Here is a 15,703-nt window from a genome sequence, read left to right on the forward strand (position 1 = left end):
TCGGTTTAGTGCGACTTCAGCAAGGGAATCTAGGGATTGCTTTAACCTTGTAATGGATTGCTGGAGTGCTCTTATATCCTCATCTACCGCAGCCCGGAGCTCAGAATAAAGTTGGGAGCCCCGTGCTAAAGCTGTCGCACCAGTGCCTACCCCAGCCGCTACCCCCAATCCCAGTAGGACAGCCAGGGTTATCGAGGTGGGCTCTTGCCGGAACGAGTGAGCCGTCCATCATACCAATCAAGCAGAGTGTCAGCTGGATGGTAATACACTCTGGGCATTACTCTTACCAAAACGCAGAAGTCATTGGTATTATTTAGGACTTCTGCAGACACGCAGGAGGTGAGGCCTTTATTGCATGCCCACCAAGTGTCTGCCTCTGGAACCAGGTATGGGCCGCCTCGTATAGTAACATTGTGGGTGACATTGCACAAGTGTCGGTGGGACAAGGGAGGATTTCCTACACAAGTACCTTGTCCCGACACCTCTGTAAGAGTGAGACGCGGCTGAAGGGGCAAGAGGCAATTATTTGCCTCTGTAGTGCCATTCCAGGTCCTGGGGACCGCGAGGCCCTCGTAATAGGGTGGACCTGGGGCTAGGCATAGCCAGCAGGACTCGGTCAGCTCTGGATTGGTCTGGTTGAGGGCCAGAAAGGCCCCTGTCAAAAGGTTAAACAGCCGCTGTCCGGTTGTACGGGGGCTTGAAGCGTTTGGAGTTAAACTTGCCAAGCTGGGCGAAAGGGTGGCTGGCGGGAGGGGTGGCCTGGGGAGAGCCTGCCTCACTGGAGGGAGGGAACTCTGTTCTTGCTGGACTGGGTTGGGTCCCACTGACTGGGGACTGGGAGCCATACACGCCCCAATAGTTAAGACTATTTCCAGGGATTTTTGTCAAATTATCCTGGTCAGGTACATCCCAGGTATCTAACCCAGTAACCAGTTGACATACGTCCGGGTATAAGGTGGGCCACCACGCCCCGGGGGTATGTAACCCACTAACAGACCAGGCCACCCGTCCTGTGGAGGAAATTACTTCCCACGTTAACAATTGTGGAGCATGGGGATTGGAAAACAATGGGGAAAGGCCAGGAACATCACAAATATTAAACAGTTTTTGAAAGTCTTAGCTTGAGTGGGTTCTGAGTGCGCTGGAGCTTCCATTTGGCTGGTCTATCCGGATCCTCGGGGCCCTGGGGGGGTGGTGCTCGCTTCACGTGTGAGGCGTGGACCCAGGCAGCGATTCCGTCGACCTTGAGAGCGGTGGGAGTTGTCAACAGCACAGTGAAGGGGCCTTTCCACCGGGGCTCTAGAGTCTTAGATTGGTGCCTTCAGACATACACAGCGTCACCGATTTGGAAAGGATGTGGGATGGTTGTCGTCTTGGGTTGGTAGGCTGCTGCAAGAGGTTTCCAGACCTGGTTCTGGATGATCTGGAGCGCTCTCAACCGGGCCTGTAATTTAGGGGCATCGGCAACGGAGTCACTGGCAAGGTCAAGCAAGCCTGCTACTGGTGGGGACCCTCCAAAGGATTTCGTATGGTGTCAGCCCGCAATGAGAGGGCGTGTTTCGGACCCGGAACAACACCATAGGGAGGAGTTGGACCCAGTCTTTAACGCCAGTCTCCAACGCTAATTTGGTCAAGGTCTCTTTAATTGTTCTGTTCATTCTTTCTACCTGTCCTGAACTTTGGGGTCTATAGGCACAGTGCAATTTCCAATTTATGCCTAATGCTTTGGCCACCAACTGACTTACCTGGGAGACAAACGCTGGGCCGTTGTCGGACCCGATTACCTTAGGCAAGCCGAACCGGGGGAAGATCTCCTCTATGATCTTCTTGACGACCACCTGGGCGGTTTCCTGTTTTGTGGGGAATGCCTCAGTCCATCCGGAGAAAGTGTCTACAAAAACTTTTAGGCAGTCCTGCTCTGTTTCGGCAGCAAGGAGGAGGTCGTCCTCATACTGCAGGAGGACCAGGTCCGGATGGTTGACTCGGAAGTCGGCCAAATCTAGGTGCAGAGCTTTGTCAAACAAGGTAGGCGAGTTTTTAAATCCTTGGAGCAACCTTGTTCAGGTGAGTTGTCCTGAAAACCCGGTCTCTGGGTCTTTCCACTCAAAAGCAAAGATGGATTGGCTCTGAGGGCTCAGTCTTAAACAAAAGAATGCATCTTTTAGATCTAACACAGTGTACCATATGTGGGTCGGAGGCAAGGTACTTAGCAGATTGTAGGGGTTGGGCACTGTGGGATGCATATCCTCCGTTCTCCTGTTAACCTCCCGCAAGTCCTGTACCGGGCGGTAGTCACCTGTACCGGGCTTCTTTACTGGTAGTAGGGGGGTGTTCCAAGGTGAACGACAAGGTTTTAAAATGCCTAGGTGTAACAGTCTCTGGATATGTGGCCGGATACCTTCCTTAGCTTCCTTGCCCATCGGATATTGACGAACTGACACGGGAATGGCCGTGGGCTTCAGATCTATGATCAAGGGAGGCCGGTTGACTGTCAGCCGTATTCCCGCAGTCTCTGCCCAGGCCTGAGGAAAATCTGCGAGCCACTTGGGGTCCAGGGGAGCCATGGTGGACGAGGGCCTCTCGAATAATCAGTGTTCGTCCTCCAAGCGTAGTGTTAATACCTGGAGGGGCCGCCCTCCTGAGTCTGTGATGGTAGCTCCTTTCTCATGGAAGTGAATTTGGGCTCCTACCTTCGAGAGTAGGTCCCTGCCCAGGAGGGGGTAGGGGCAGTCTGGCACTAGTAAGAACGAGTGTGTCACAAGTCCTGTACTCAACTGGACCTCTCGATTGGTTGTCCAGCGATATAACTTCCCTCCAGTTGCCCCCTGAACCCAGGAAGTCTTGGAGCTTAAAGGCCCTTTTTCTGAAGTCAGTACCGAGTGCTGGGCTCCCGTGTCAATTAGGAAGGTTACCGGTCTGCCCCCCCACTTCAAGGGTTATCCTGGGCTCGGGGGGGTGGGGGGGGCTCCTGGCCCTGACTCACCTAATCGTCTTCTTCCAGGGACAGGATTGGAAGTGGTCTCTTCTTTGGTCCCTGTGTTTTTTTCGGGCAGTCTTTGACCCAGTGTCCTCTTTCTTTACAATAGGCACATTGATCTCTTTCCACCCGAGGCTTTCGTTTGTCTCCCAAGTCCCTATTCTGTCCTGGTCTACTCCTTTCTGTATCCTGCACTACGGTGGCCAAAATTCTACTAAGCTCTCGATTACGTCTTTTGTCTCTTTTGTCTTCCCTTTCCTCCTGCTCCTTGCGGATCCTTTCCTCCTTCTCCTCTCGGGTCTCCCTTTTGTTGTAAATCTTTTCTGCCTCCTTCATTAAATCTTGTATAGTATACCCCTGAAGCCCCTCTAGCCGCTGCAATTTATTGCGGATGTCCGACGCTGACTGTCCTATAAAGGACATGATTACATCTCCCTGCCGGTCCTCTGCCAGGGGGTCAAACGTGGTGTACATACAGTAGGCTTCCATTAATCATTCTAGGAAGCCTGCCGGCGTTTCCTCAGCCCCCTGCACTACTGCACGTACCTTGGCCAAATTGGTGGGGCACTTTCCAGCCCCTCTGAGACCCGCAAGGAGAATCTGGCGGTAAAGACGAAGTCGCTCCCTACCAGCAACGGTGGTGTAGTCCCAATCAGGATGGGTTAAGGGAAACGCCTCTTCGATTTCATTTGGCAGTAGGGTTGGTCGGCCATCTGCTCCAGGGACGTTTTTCCGTGCCTCAAGGTAGACACGCTGCTTTTCCTCAGTAGTGAGGAGGGTCTGCAGAAGCTGCTGACAATCATCCCAGGTGGGCTGATGAGTCAATAAAATTGACTCAATCAGCCCAGTCAGAGCCTGGGGGTCCTGAGAGAAAGAGGGGTTATGGGTTTTCCAATTGTAAAGATTGGAAGCAGAAAATGGCCAGTACTGCATCTGGCCAGCCACCGAACGAAGAGGAAAGGTCTGTGAAGTCCAGGCGCTTCCCGAGCCCCCTGCCTGCCCCTGACGGAGGCGCAGGCGGCTGGAGGGTGGGGAAGGCGCTGAGACTTCTTCCCCTGCCCTCGTGGAATCAGGGGATGGTGCAGAAGGTTGCACATCCCGCTCTGGTTGTTGTGGGGGTTCCTGCGGGGGAGCAGGCTGGCCGGGAAGATAGGGTGGGGGAGAGTCAAAGAGCAGAAGGTCCTGATCAGCCGGAAGAACCGGTGGCTTGTCAGGTTTTGGATCTCGAATCTCCTTCAGAGGGTATAGGGAGGAGGTTGGCACAACTGGGACGGGAGGAGGGGGTATTGGGGAGGAAGGTATTAAAGGAGTTAGGGATGGCTGAGGAAGGGGTAATGGGGTCCGTATGGGCTCCGTCGGGAAGGAGAAGGGTTTTATCCAGGGAGGGGGGTTACGTGAAAGATCCTCCCACGTGGTAATGTAGGGCACCTGATCAGGGTGTCCATTGGATCCTGGCTGAAAGACTCGCGCCTTAATCTGTAAAATAATATCGAGGTTAAAAGTGCTGTTCCTTGGCCAGCCGACCTCGAAGGCCGGCCACTCTGAGGAACAGAATTTTGCCCATCGTTTCCTTTTAACCTCCACTGAGAGGTGGTGCGCGTGTTCTCGAACGTCCTTCCAGTGATCTAGAGTGAGACTTAAAGGGGTGGTTATTTGTTGACCCATGTGTGCAAGGATTTCAGCCCAAACAAAAAGAACAGCCAATGCACAGACACATACAGTAAACAAGACAAACCGCGCGGCACCAGATCTAGGACAAATCGACAATGCTACCTCAGATGGGAGGAGCCGCTTGGCCAGGCTTTTCCCGGGAAGGAGGGAGACTTGGTCCCTGGCCTTCCTCCAGACCATTCCAGGCACGTCAAACCAAGCAAAAAGAATAGCCAACAAAACCGCACGGCAACAGACCTACAACAAATCGAACGCTATTGCGCTATTTCTGGGAGCGGCTGCCTGACCAGCCCTCCCCGGGAAGGAGGGAGACTTGGTCTCCAACCCACCTCCAGACCACCCCGGGAGCGTCTTCCGGGGGAACGGACCGAGGGTTTCCCCTACTGGTCTCACAAACCGGAGCGTCCTCCGGGGAACGGACCAGGGGTTGCTGGGCACGCCTGCCTCCCCCACTGGTCTCACAGAGTCAGGTACTGGCCAGTCAGAACACTCAAGACGAAGAACAACAAACAGAAAACACTTAATCGTACCTCCAACTGGTTTGCAGGGAATGGGTCTGAGGGCGACCTAAAATCCCCGTACGGGCCACCAAAATGTTGGACCTCTCAGTTGCAGAGATGCCCACTTGCTTGGGAGGACGCCCAAAGATCCAGACTCCAGACCAGTTGATGCAATAAGCACGAGGTTTTTATTGAACGTTTGCGCAAACGGGCCCCCACCTCAGGTGGTGAGGAGCCCTGAGCGGCAGTTTCACACAGGTTATATAGGCAACGAATTAGCATATTCCTAATGCGCATGCATAGGATTGGTCAGTTCAGAGGGACCATTAGCATATGGGAGAATGCTGGTGGAGAGTGCTGGTGTAAAATGCAGAGGTGGCACGGGATTGGCTGGTTCGGAGGGACAATTAGCATACCGGAGAATGCTGAGGGAGAGTGCTGAGGTGTTACAGGATTGGCCGGTCGCAGTGACATCATAAGTGCGCGCCTAGAGACTCTCCGAAGGGGAGGGGCAGCTCTGCTCTGGGCGCGCCCAGAGGTTTCCCAGAGGGGAGGGGCAGCTCTGCTCTGGGCGTGCCTAGAGATTCTCTGAAGGGGATTGACTTTTCCTTCCCAGAGAACGTCCTGCCCGCTAGACTCTGGGGAACATCTAACCTCTTAAGAAGCCCCTGATATTTGCCCAGGCCTAGTTTCTTGTCCCTCCCCCGATAAGGGTCCTTCAGTAGGGGGGTCTTGCTTCATATGTCTGCATGTGGAAATCCAGTTTTCCCAGCACCATTTGTTAAAGAGATTGTCCTTGCTCCAGGGATTGGTTTTAGCTCCTTGATCAAATATAAGTCAGTTGTAGATGTTTGGGTTGGTTTCTGGTGTTTGTATTCTGTTCCAATGATCTATCCATCTGTTTGTGTACCAGTACCATGCTGTTTTGATTATAACTGCCCTGTAGTATATCTTTAAATCTGGTATTGTGATGCCTCTGACTTTGTTTTTGTTGTATAAGATTGCTCTAGCTATTCGAGGTCTTTCCTATGCCTCCACATGAATTTCAGCATCATTTGTTCTAGATCTGAAAAGAATGTCTTTGGTATTTTGATTGGTATTGCACTGAATCTGTAAATTGCTTTCGGAAGAATGTTCATTTTGATTATATTGATACTTCCAATACATGAATATGGAAGATTTTTCCATTTTTTGTATCTTCTATTTTTTTTCTTTTATGTTTTACAATTTTCACTGTAGAGAATTTGACATCCTTTGTTAAATTTATTCCAAGGTATTTGATTTTTTTGGTAGCTATTGTGAATGGGATTGATTGTATGTGTATACAAAGGCTGTTGATTTTTTTGTATTGACTGTGTATCCTGCCACTTTACCAAACTATCCTGTGAGCTCCAGTAGTCTCTTAGTGGAGTTTTTTTGATCCCCTATTTATAGCATCATGTCTTCTGCAAATAGGGATAGTTTGACTTCATCATTACCAATTTGAACCCTTTGATTTCTTTTTCTTGCCTATTACTTCTGGATAAAACTTCTAGGATTATATTGAATGGCAATGGTGAGAGTGGGCATCCCTGTCTGGTACTAGATCTCAGTGAGAATGCTTCCAAATTTTCCCCATTCAGTTGATGCAGGCTGTGGGTTTGACATAGATTGCCTTGGTTGTGTTGAGGAATGTTCCTTCCATACCCAATTAGCTTAGAGTTTTTATCATGAAAGGGTGTTGTATTTTGTCAAATGATATTGAGATAATCATATGGTTTTTCTTCAGCAGTTTGTTAATCACATGGATTAATTTGCAAATGTTGAATCATCCCAGCATACCAGGGATAAATCCCACTTGGTCAGGGTAGATGATCTTTTTGATGTGCTGTTGGATTCGATTGGCTTGAGTTTTGTTGAGGATTTTTGAGTCTGTGTTCATCAGGGAAATTGGTCCATAATTCTCTTTCTGTTGCATCTTTTTCAGATTTAGGAATTAAGGTGATGCTGGCTTCATAGAAAGAATTTGGGGCCGGCGCCGTGGCTCAATAGGCTAATCCTCCGCCTTGCGGCACCAGCACACCAGGTTCTAGTCCCAGTCGGAGCACCGGATTCTGTCCCGGTTGCCCCTCTTCCAGGCCAGCTCTCTGCTGTGGCCTGGGAGTACAGTGGAGGATGGCCCGGTCCTTGGGCCCTGCACCGCATGGGAGACCAGGATAAGCACCTGGCTCCTGCCTTCAGATCAGCGTGGTGTGCCGGCCACAGTGCGCCAGCCATGGGCGGCCATTGGAGGGTGAACCAACGGCAAAGGAAGACCTTTCTCTCTATCTCTCTCTCACAGTCCACTCTGCCTGTCAAAAAAAAAAAGAAGAAGAATTTGGGAGATTACCTCTCTTTCAATTGTTTTGAATATTGTTTATTATTTATTTATTTATTTGAAAGTCAGAGTTACACAGAGAGAAGGAGAGGCAGGGAGAGAGAGGTCTTCCATCTGCTGGTTCACTCCCCAGATGACTGAAACGCCCAGAGCTGTGCTGATCCAAAACCAGGAGCCAGGAGCTTCTTCCAGGTCTCCCACATGGGTGCAGGGGCCCAAGCACTTGTACCATCTTCTACTGCTTTCCAAGGCCATAGCAGAGAGCTGGATTGGAAATGGAGCAGCTGGGATTCAAATCAGTGCCCATATGGGATGCTGGCATTGCAGGTGGTGGCTTTATCTGCTATGCTACAGCCTCAGCCCCTTGAATATCTTAAGAATTGACGTTAGTTCTTCTTTAAATGCCTGGCAGAATTCAGCAGTGAAGCCATCTGCTATCAGGCTTTTCTTTGTTGGGAGGGTCTTTATTACTGATTCAATTTCTGTCTTGGTAATGGGTCTGTTTAGGTCTTCTGTGTCTTCATGGCTCAATTTTGGTAGGTTGTGTGTGTCCAGGAATCTATCCATTTCTTCTCGGTTTCCCAGTTTGTTGGCATACAGCTCTTTGTAGTAATTTCTGATGATTTTTATTTCTGTGGTGTCTGTTGTTACATTTCCTTTTTCATCTCTAATTTTATTGATTTGGGTCTTCTCTTTTTTTTGGTAAGTTGAGCCAATGGTGTGTCAATTTTGTTTATTTTATCAAAAGACAACTATTTGTTTTGCTGATCTTTTGTATTTTTTTTGGATTCAATTTTGTTGATTTCTTCCCTAATTTTAATTATTTCTTTTCTCCTACTAGTTTGTGTTTGGTTTGCTGTTGTTTTTCTAAATCCTTGAGATGCATTGATGGCTCATTTATTTGGTGCTTTTCCAATTTTTTGATGTAGTTACCTATTACTAAACTTTCCTTTTAACACTGCTTTTGTTGTATCCCATAAGTGTTGATATGTCATGTTGTTGTCTTCATTTGTTTCCAAAAATCTTTTTATTTCTCTTTTGATTTCTTCTGTGACCCACTGTTCATTCAGGAGCATGTTTCTCAGCCTTTATGTGTTAGCTATGCTCTAGGGATTCCTGAGTTGCTACTTTCCAGCTGCATTGCACTGTGGTCCGAGAAGTTGCATGGTATGATTTCAGTTTTTTTTAATTTGCAGAGACTTGCTTCATGGCCTAGCATGTGGTCAATCCTAGAGAAAGTCCCACACACTGGTGAGAAGAATGTGTATTCTGCAACTGTAGTATGAAAAGTTCTTTAGATATCTGTTAGGTCCATTTGGTCTATAGTGTCAATTAAATCTGCTGTTTCCTTGTTGATTTTGTTTGGTTGATCTGTCCATTGCTGAAAGTGCAGTATTGAAGTACCCCAATACTTTTGTGTTGGAGTCTAAGTTTCCCTTAAGTCCCTTAACATTTCTCTTAAATAGCCAGGTGCCCTGTGATTAGGTGCATATGCCTTTATATAGTCATATCTTCCTGTTGAATTGATCCCTTAATCATTACATAGTGTGCTTCTTTGTCTCTTTTCACAGTTTCTGTTTTAAAGTGTTGGACCTCTCAGTTGCAGAGATGCCCACTTGCTCGGGAGGACGCCCAAAGATCCAGACCAGTTGATGCAAAAAGCACGAGGTTTTTATTGAACGTTTGCGCAAACGGGCCCCCACCTCAGGCAGTGAGGAGCCCTGAGCGGCAGTTTCACACAGGTTATATAGGCAACGAATTAGCATATGGAATGCAGAGGTGGCACGGGATTGGCTGGTTCGGAGGGACAATTAGCATACCGGAGAATGCTGAGGAGAGTGCTGAGGGAACCAGCTGAGGAGAGTGCTGAGGAGAGTGCTGAGGGAACCAGCTGAGGAGAGTGCTGAGGAGAGTGCTGAGGGAACCAGCTGAGGAGAGTGCTGAGGAGAGTGCTGAGGGAACCAGCTGAGGAGAGTACTGAGGAGAGTGCTGAGATTCTCTGAAGGGGAGTGGCAGCTCTGCTCTGGGCATGCCTAGAGGTTATCTGAAGGGGATTGACTTTTCCTTCCCAGAGAACGTCCTGCCCGCTGGACTCTGGGGAACATCTAACCTCTTAAGAAGCCCCTGATATCTGCCCAGGCCTAGTTTCTTGTCCCTCTCCCCCATAAGGGTCCTTCATTCCCTCCTTTTCTTTTTGCAAAGATTTTAATCCTAAAATCTATTGGACCGGCCTAGGGAGAGCCTGCCTTACTGGAGGGAGGGAACTCTGTTCTTGCTGGACTGGGTTGGGTTCCACGTTAACAATTGTGGAGCATGGGGATTGGAAAAACAATGGGGAAAGGCCAGGAACATCATAAATATTAAACAGTTTTTGAAAGTCTTAGCTTGAGTGGGTTCTGAGTGCGCTGGAGCTTCCATTTGGCTGGTCTATCCGGATCCTCGGGGCCCTGGGGAGGTGGTGCTCGCTTCACGTGTGAGGCGTGGACCCAAGCAGCGATTCCGTCGACCTTGAGAGCGGTGGGAGTTGTCAACAGCACAGTGAAGGGGCCTTTCCACCGGGGCTCTAGAGTCTTAGATTGGTGCCTTCGGACATACACAGCATCACCGATTTGGAAAGGATGTGGAATGGTTGTCGTCTTGGGTTGGTAGGCTGCTGCAAGAGGTTTCCAGACCTGGTTCTGGATGATCTGGAGTGCTCTCAACCGGGCCTGTAACTTAGGGGCATCGGCAACGGAGTCACTGGCAAGGTCAAGCAAGCCTGCTACTGGTGGGGGCCCTCCATAAAGGATTTCGTATGGTGTCAGCCCGCAATGAGAGGGCGTGTTTCGGACCCGGAACAACACCATAGGGAGGAGTTGGACCCAGTCTTTAACGCCAGTCTCCAACGCTAATTTGGTCAAGGTCTCTTTAATTGTTCTGTTCATTCTTTCTACCTGTCCTGAACTTTGGGGTCTATAGGCACAATGCAATTTCCAATTTATGCCTAATGCTTTGGCCACCAACTGACTTACCTGGGAGACAAACGCTGGGCCATTGTCGGACCCGATTACCTTAGGCAAGCCGAACCGGGGGAAGATCTCCTCTATGATCTTCTTAACGACCACCTGGGCGGTTTCCCGTTTTGTGGGGAATGCCTCAGTCCATCCGGAGAAGGTGTCTACAAAAACTAGAAGATACTTATTCCCATAACTGCCCGGCCTTATCTCAGTAAAATCGACCTCCCAGTTGATTCCTGGTCGGTCTCCTCTTACCCTAGCTCCCTCCGGGAGCTTGAGGTGTCTGGCATTTACCTTGGCACACGGAACACAGGATTCAGTCACCTGCTGGACTAAAGAATCAAGTCCGGGGATGTAATAAGACTGCCTATCTTCCTGTAAGGCTGCTTTTAGCTTTTTGTGTCCCAAATGAGTCCATTGATGGAGGCTGGTAATTATTTCTTTAGCCAATTGGTGTGGCAGGACTATTTTCTCTCCGAGCCTCCAAACCCTTATTTGTTCATCATACTCTGCACCGAGCCGCTGGATCGTATCTAAGTCTTGGTCCGAATAGAGGAAAGGTGGTTCCCTCGATACTTGGGTGGGCTCAATTGTCTTTAACGGGAGCACCTGTTGGCTCAGGGCTGCCGCCCTAGCGGCCTCGCCTGCCATCCTGTTTCCCCTTGCTACGGGGTCGTCTCCTCGTTGGTGCCCGGGGCAATGAATTATACTCAACATTTTGGGCAGGAACAGGGCCTGTAGAAGATCTAGGATTTCCTGCTTATTTTTAATGTCCTTGCCTGCTGAGGTTAAGAGGCCCCTTAGCCGGTATATCTCCCCATGTACATGGGCAGTGGCGAAAGCATACCGACTGTCTGTGTAAATGTTGACCTTTTTATCTTGTGCCAGTTTTAAAGCTTGAATTAAGGCTATGAGCTCGGCTTTTTGAGCAGAAGTTCCAGGCTTTAAGGCACTTGACCAGATAACAGTTTTTCCATCCACCACCGCTGCCCCAGCCCTCCGCTCACCGTTCTGTAGAAAACTGCTCCCATCCGTGAACCAGGTCATTTCGGCATCCGGCAGAGGCTGGTCGGTTAGGTCTTTTCGGGTGCCGTGGGCCTCAGCCAGGATTTGGTGACAGTTATGGATTACCTGGGCCTGGGGCCCCAGTTCCGGGAGCAGGGTGGCCGGGTTTAAAGAGGTGGCAGTCCCAAACCGGACCCGCTCTGAATTTAATAACATAGTCTGGTAATGAGTTATCCGAGCATTTGAGAGCCACCGGTCTGGTGGCTGGCGGATAACTGTCTCCACAGTATGAGGTGCCACTATGGTGAGAGGTTGGCCTAGAGTCAATTTATCCGAGTCTTTCACCAGAACTGCCACGGCCGCTATCATGCGGAGGCACGGAGGCCAGCCGGCCGCTACATTGTCTAGCTTTTTTGAAAAGTATGCCACCGGCTTTTTCCAGGGTCCAAGCATTTGTGTTAGCACTCCCTTCGCCACTCCCTTGTTCTCATCCACGTATAATGTGAAGGGCTTGGTCATATCAGGGAGGCTCAGGGCTGGGGCTGACAATAGGGCCTTTTTTATGTTGTCAAACGCCCGCTGTTGCTCTTCTCTCCATTGAAAGGGAGCATTGGACTTCGTGAGGGGGTACAATGGGGCTGCCAGCTCCGCAAACCCAGGAATCCAAAGGCGGCAGAATCCCGCACTCCCGAGGAATTCCCGCATCTTTCTGGCATCGGTGGGGGGTGGAATTAGAGCAACCACCCTTTTTCGGCTCTCTGTCAGCCACCGTTGCCCTCCTTCTAGGAGGTAGCCTAGGTAGGCCACCTGTTTCTGACATATTTGGGCCTTTTTCGCGGAGGCTCGATAGCCCAATTCCCCCAGTCTCTGTAGCAGGGCCCCGGTACCTTTTAGGCAGTCCTGCTCAGTTTCAGCGGCAAGGAGGAGGTCATCCACATATTGCAGGAGGACCAGGTCCGGATGGTTGACTCGGAAGTCGGCCAAATCTAGGTGCAGAGCTTCGTCAAACAAGGTAGGCGAGTTTTTAAATCCTTGGGGCAACCTTGTCCAGGTGAGTTGTCCTGAAAACCCGGTCTCTGGGTCTTTCCACTCAAAAGCAAAGATGGATTGGCTCTGAGGGCTCAGTCTTAAACAAAAGAATGCATCTTTTAGATCTAACACAGTGTACCATACGTGGGTCGGAGGCAAGGTACTTAGCAGATTGTAGGGGTTGGGCACTGTGGGATGCATATCCTCCGTTCTCCTGTTAACCTTCCGCAAGTCCTGTACCGGGCGGTAGTCACCCGTACCAGGCTTCTTTACTGGTAGTAGGGGGGTGTTCCAAGGTGAACGACAAGGTTTTAAAATGCCTAGGTGTAACAGTCTCTGGATATGTGGCCGGATACCTTCCTTAGCTTCCTTGCCCATCGGATATTGACGAACTGACACAGGAATGGCCGTGGGCTTCAGATCTATGATCAAGGGAGGCCGGTTGACGGCCAGCCCTATTCCCGCAGTCTCTGCCCAGGCCTGAGGAAAATCTGTGAGCCACTTGGGGTCCAGGGGAGCCATGGTGGACGAGGGCCTCTCGAATAATCGGTGTTCGTCCTCCAAGCGTAGTGTTAATACCTGGAGAGGCCGCCCTCCTGAGTCTGTGATGGTAGCTCCTTTCTCATGGAAGTGAATTTGGGCTCCTACCTTCGAGAGTAGGTCCCTGCCCAGGAGGGGGTAGGGGCAGTCTGGCACTAGTAAGAACGAGTGTGTCACAAGTCCTGTACTTAACTGGACCTCTCGATTGGTTGTCCAGCGATATAACTTCCCTCCAGTTGCCCCCTGAACCCAGGAAGTCTTGGAGCTTAAAGGCCCTTTTTCTGAAGTCAGTACCGAGTGCTGGGCTCCCGTGTCAATCAGGAAGGTTACCGGTCTGCCCCCCACTTCAAGGGTTATCCTGGGCTCAGGGGGGGGCTCCTGGCCCTGACTCACCTAGTCGTCTTCTTCCAAGGACAGGATTGGAACTGGTCTCCTCTTTGGTCCCTGTGTTTTCTTCGGGCAGTCTTTGACCCAGTGTCCTCTTTCTTTACAATAGGCACATTGATCTCTTTCCACCTGAGGCTTTCGTTTGTCTCCCAAGTCCCTATTCTGTCCTGGTCTACTCCTTTCTGTATCCTGCACTACGGTGGCCAAAATTCTACTAAGCTCTCGATTACGTCTTTTGTCTCTTTTGTCTTCCCTTTCCTCCTGCTCCTTGCGAATCCTTTCCTCCTTCTCCTCTCGGGTCTCCCTTTTGTTGTAAATCTTTTCTGCCTCCTTCATTAAATCTTGTATAGTATACCCCTGAAGCCCCTCTAGCCGCTGCAATTTATTGCGGATGTCCGGCGCTGACTGTCCTATAAAGGACATGATTACATCTCCCTGCCGGTCCTCTGCCAGGGGGTCAAACGGGGTATACATACGGTAGGCTTCCATTAATCTTTCTAGGAAGCCTGCCGGCGTTTCCTCAGCCCCCTGCACTACTGCACGTACCTTGGCCAAATTGGTGGGGCGCTTTCCAGCCCCTCTGAGACCCGCAAGGAGAATCTGGCGATAAAGACGAAGTCGCTCCCTACCAGCAACGGTGGTGTAGTCCCAATCAGGACGGGTTGAGGGAAACGCCTCCTCGATTTCGTTTAGCAGTAGGGTCGGTCGGCCATCTGCTCCAGGGACGTTTTTCCGTGCCTCAAGGTAGACACGCTGCTTTTCCTCAGTAGTGAGGAGGGTCTGCAGAAGCTGCTGACAATCATCCCAGGTGGGCTGATGAGTCAATAAAATTGACTCGATCAGCCCAGTCAGAGCCTGGGGGTCCTGAGAGAAAGAGGGGTTATGGGTTTTCCAATTGTAAAGATCGGAAGCAGAAAATGGCCAGTACTGCATCTGGCCAGCCACCGAGCGAAGAGGAAAAGCCTGCGAATTCCAGACGCTTCCCGAGCCCCCTGCCTGCCCCCGACGGAGGCGCAGGCGGCTGGAGGGCGGGGAAGGCGCTGAGACTTCTTCCCCTGCCCTCGTGGAATCAGGGGATGGTGCAGAAGGTTGCACATCCCGCTCTGGTTGTTGTGGGAGTTCCTGCGGGGGAGCAGGCTGGCCGGGAAGATAAGGTGGGGGAGAGTCAAAGAGCAGAAAGTCCTGATCAGCCGGAAGAACCGGTGGCTTGTCAGGTTTTGGATCTCGAATCTCCTTCAGAGGGTATAGGGAGGAGGTTGGCACAACCGGGATAGGAGGAGGGGGTAACGGGGTCCGTATGGGCTCCGTCGGGAAGGAGAAGGGTTCTATCCAGGGAGGGGGGTTACGTGTAAGATCCTCCCACGTGGTAATGTAGGGCACCTGATCAGGGTGTCCATTGGATCCTGGCTGAAAGACTCGCGCCTTAATCTGTAAAATAATATCGAGGTTAAAAGTGCCGTTCCTTGGCCAGCCGACCTCGAAGGCCGGCCACTCTGAGGAACAGAATTTTGCCCATTGTTTCCTTTTAACCTCCAATGAGAGGTGGCGCGCGCGTTCTCGAACGTCCTTCCAGTGATCTAGAGTGAGACTTAAAGGGGTGGTTATTTGTTGACCCATGTGTGCAAGGATTTTAGCCCAAACAAAAAGAACAGCCAATGCACAGACATATACAGTAAGCAAGACATACCACATGGCTAAGACAAATCGAACGCTATTGCGCTATTTTTGGGAGCGGCTGCCTGACCAGCCCTCCCCGGGAAGGAGGGAGACTTGGTCTCCGACCCACCTCCAGACCACCCCGGGAGCGTCTTCCGGGGGAACGGACCGAGGGTTTCCCCTACTGGTCTCACAGACCGGAGTGTCCTCCGGGGAACGGACCAGGGGTTGCTGGGCACGCCTGCCTCCCCCACTGGTCTCACAGACCGGAGCGTCCTCCGGGGAACGGACCAGGGGTTGCTGGGCACGCCTGCCTCCCCCACTGGTCTCACAGACCGGAGCGTCCTCCGGGGAACGGACCAGGGGTTGCTGGGCACGCCTGCCTCCCCCACTGGTCTCACAGACCGGAGCGTCCTCCGGGGAACGGACCAGGGGTTGCTGGGCACGCCTGCCTCCCCCACTGGTCTCACAGAGTCAGGTACTGGCCAGTCAGAACACTCAAGACGAAGAACAACAAACAGAAAACAATTATACCTCCAACTGGTCCGCAGAGAATGGGTCTGAGGGCGACCTAAAATCCCCGTAC

The 15,703-nt window shown here is 51.0% G+C and overlaps 1 protein-coding gene and 1 long non-coding RNA gene across 4 annotated transcripts in view; one reads left to right on the forward strand and one right to left on the reverse strand.

The window, feature by feature from the left end:
- The window catches only part of LOC133749760 (uncharacterized), a 63,585-nt gene that overhangs the window by 12,279 nt on the left and 35,603 nt on the right, over positions 1–15,703 (forward strand). The window lies entirely within an intron of this gene.
- LOC133763922 (uncharacterized) lies at positions 9,480–15,078 on the reverse strand. The gene is given in 1 exon segment (XM_062197613.1): positions 9,480–15,078. A coding segment is annotated over 1 exon segment (5,214 nt). The 3' UTR covers positions 9,480–9,864.

Source organism: Lepus europaeus, chromosome 1, assembly GCF_033115175.1.
Source record: "Lepus europaeus isolate LE1 chromosome 1, mLepTim1.pri, whole genome shotgun sequence".
Taxonomy (NCBI): Eukaryota; Metazoa; Chordata; class Mammalia; order Lagomorpha; family Leporidae; genus Lepus; species Lepus europaeus.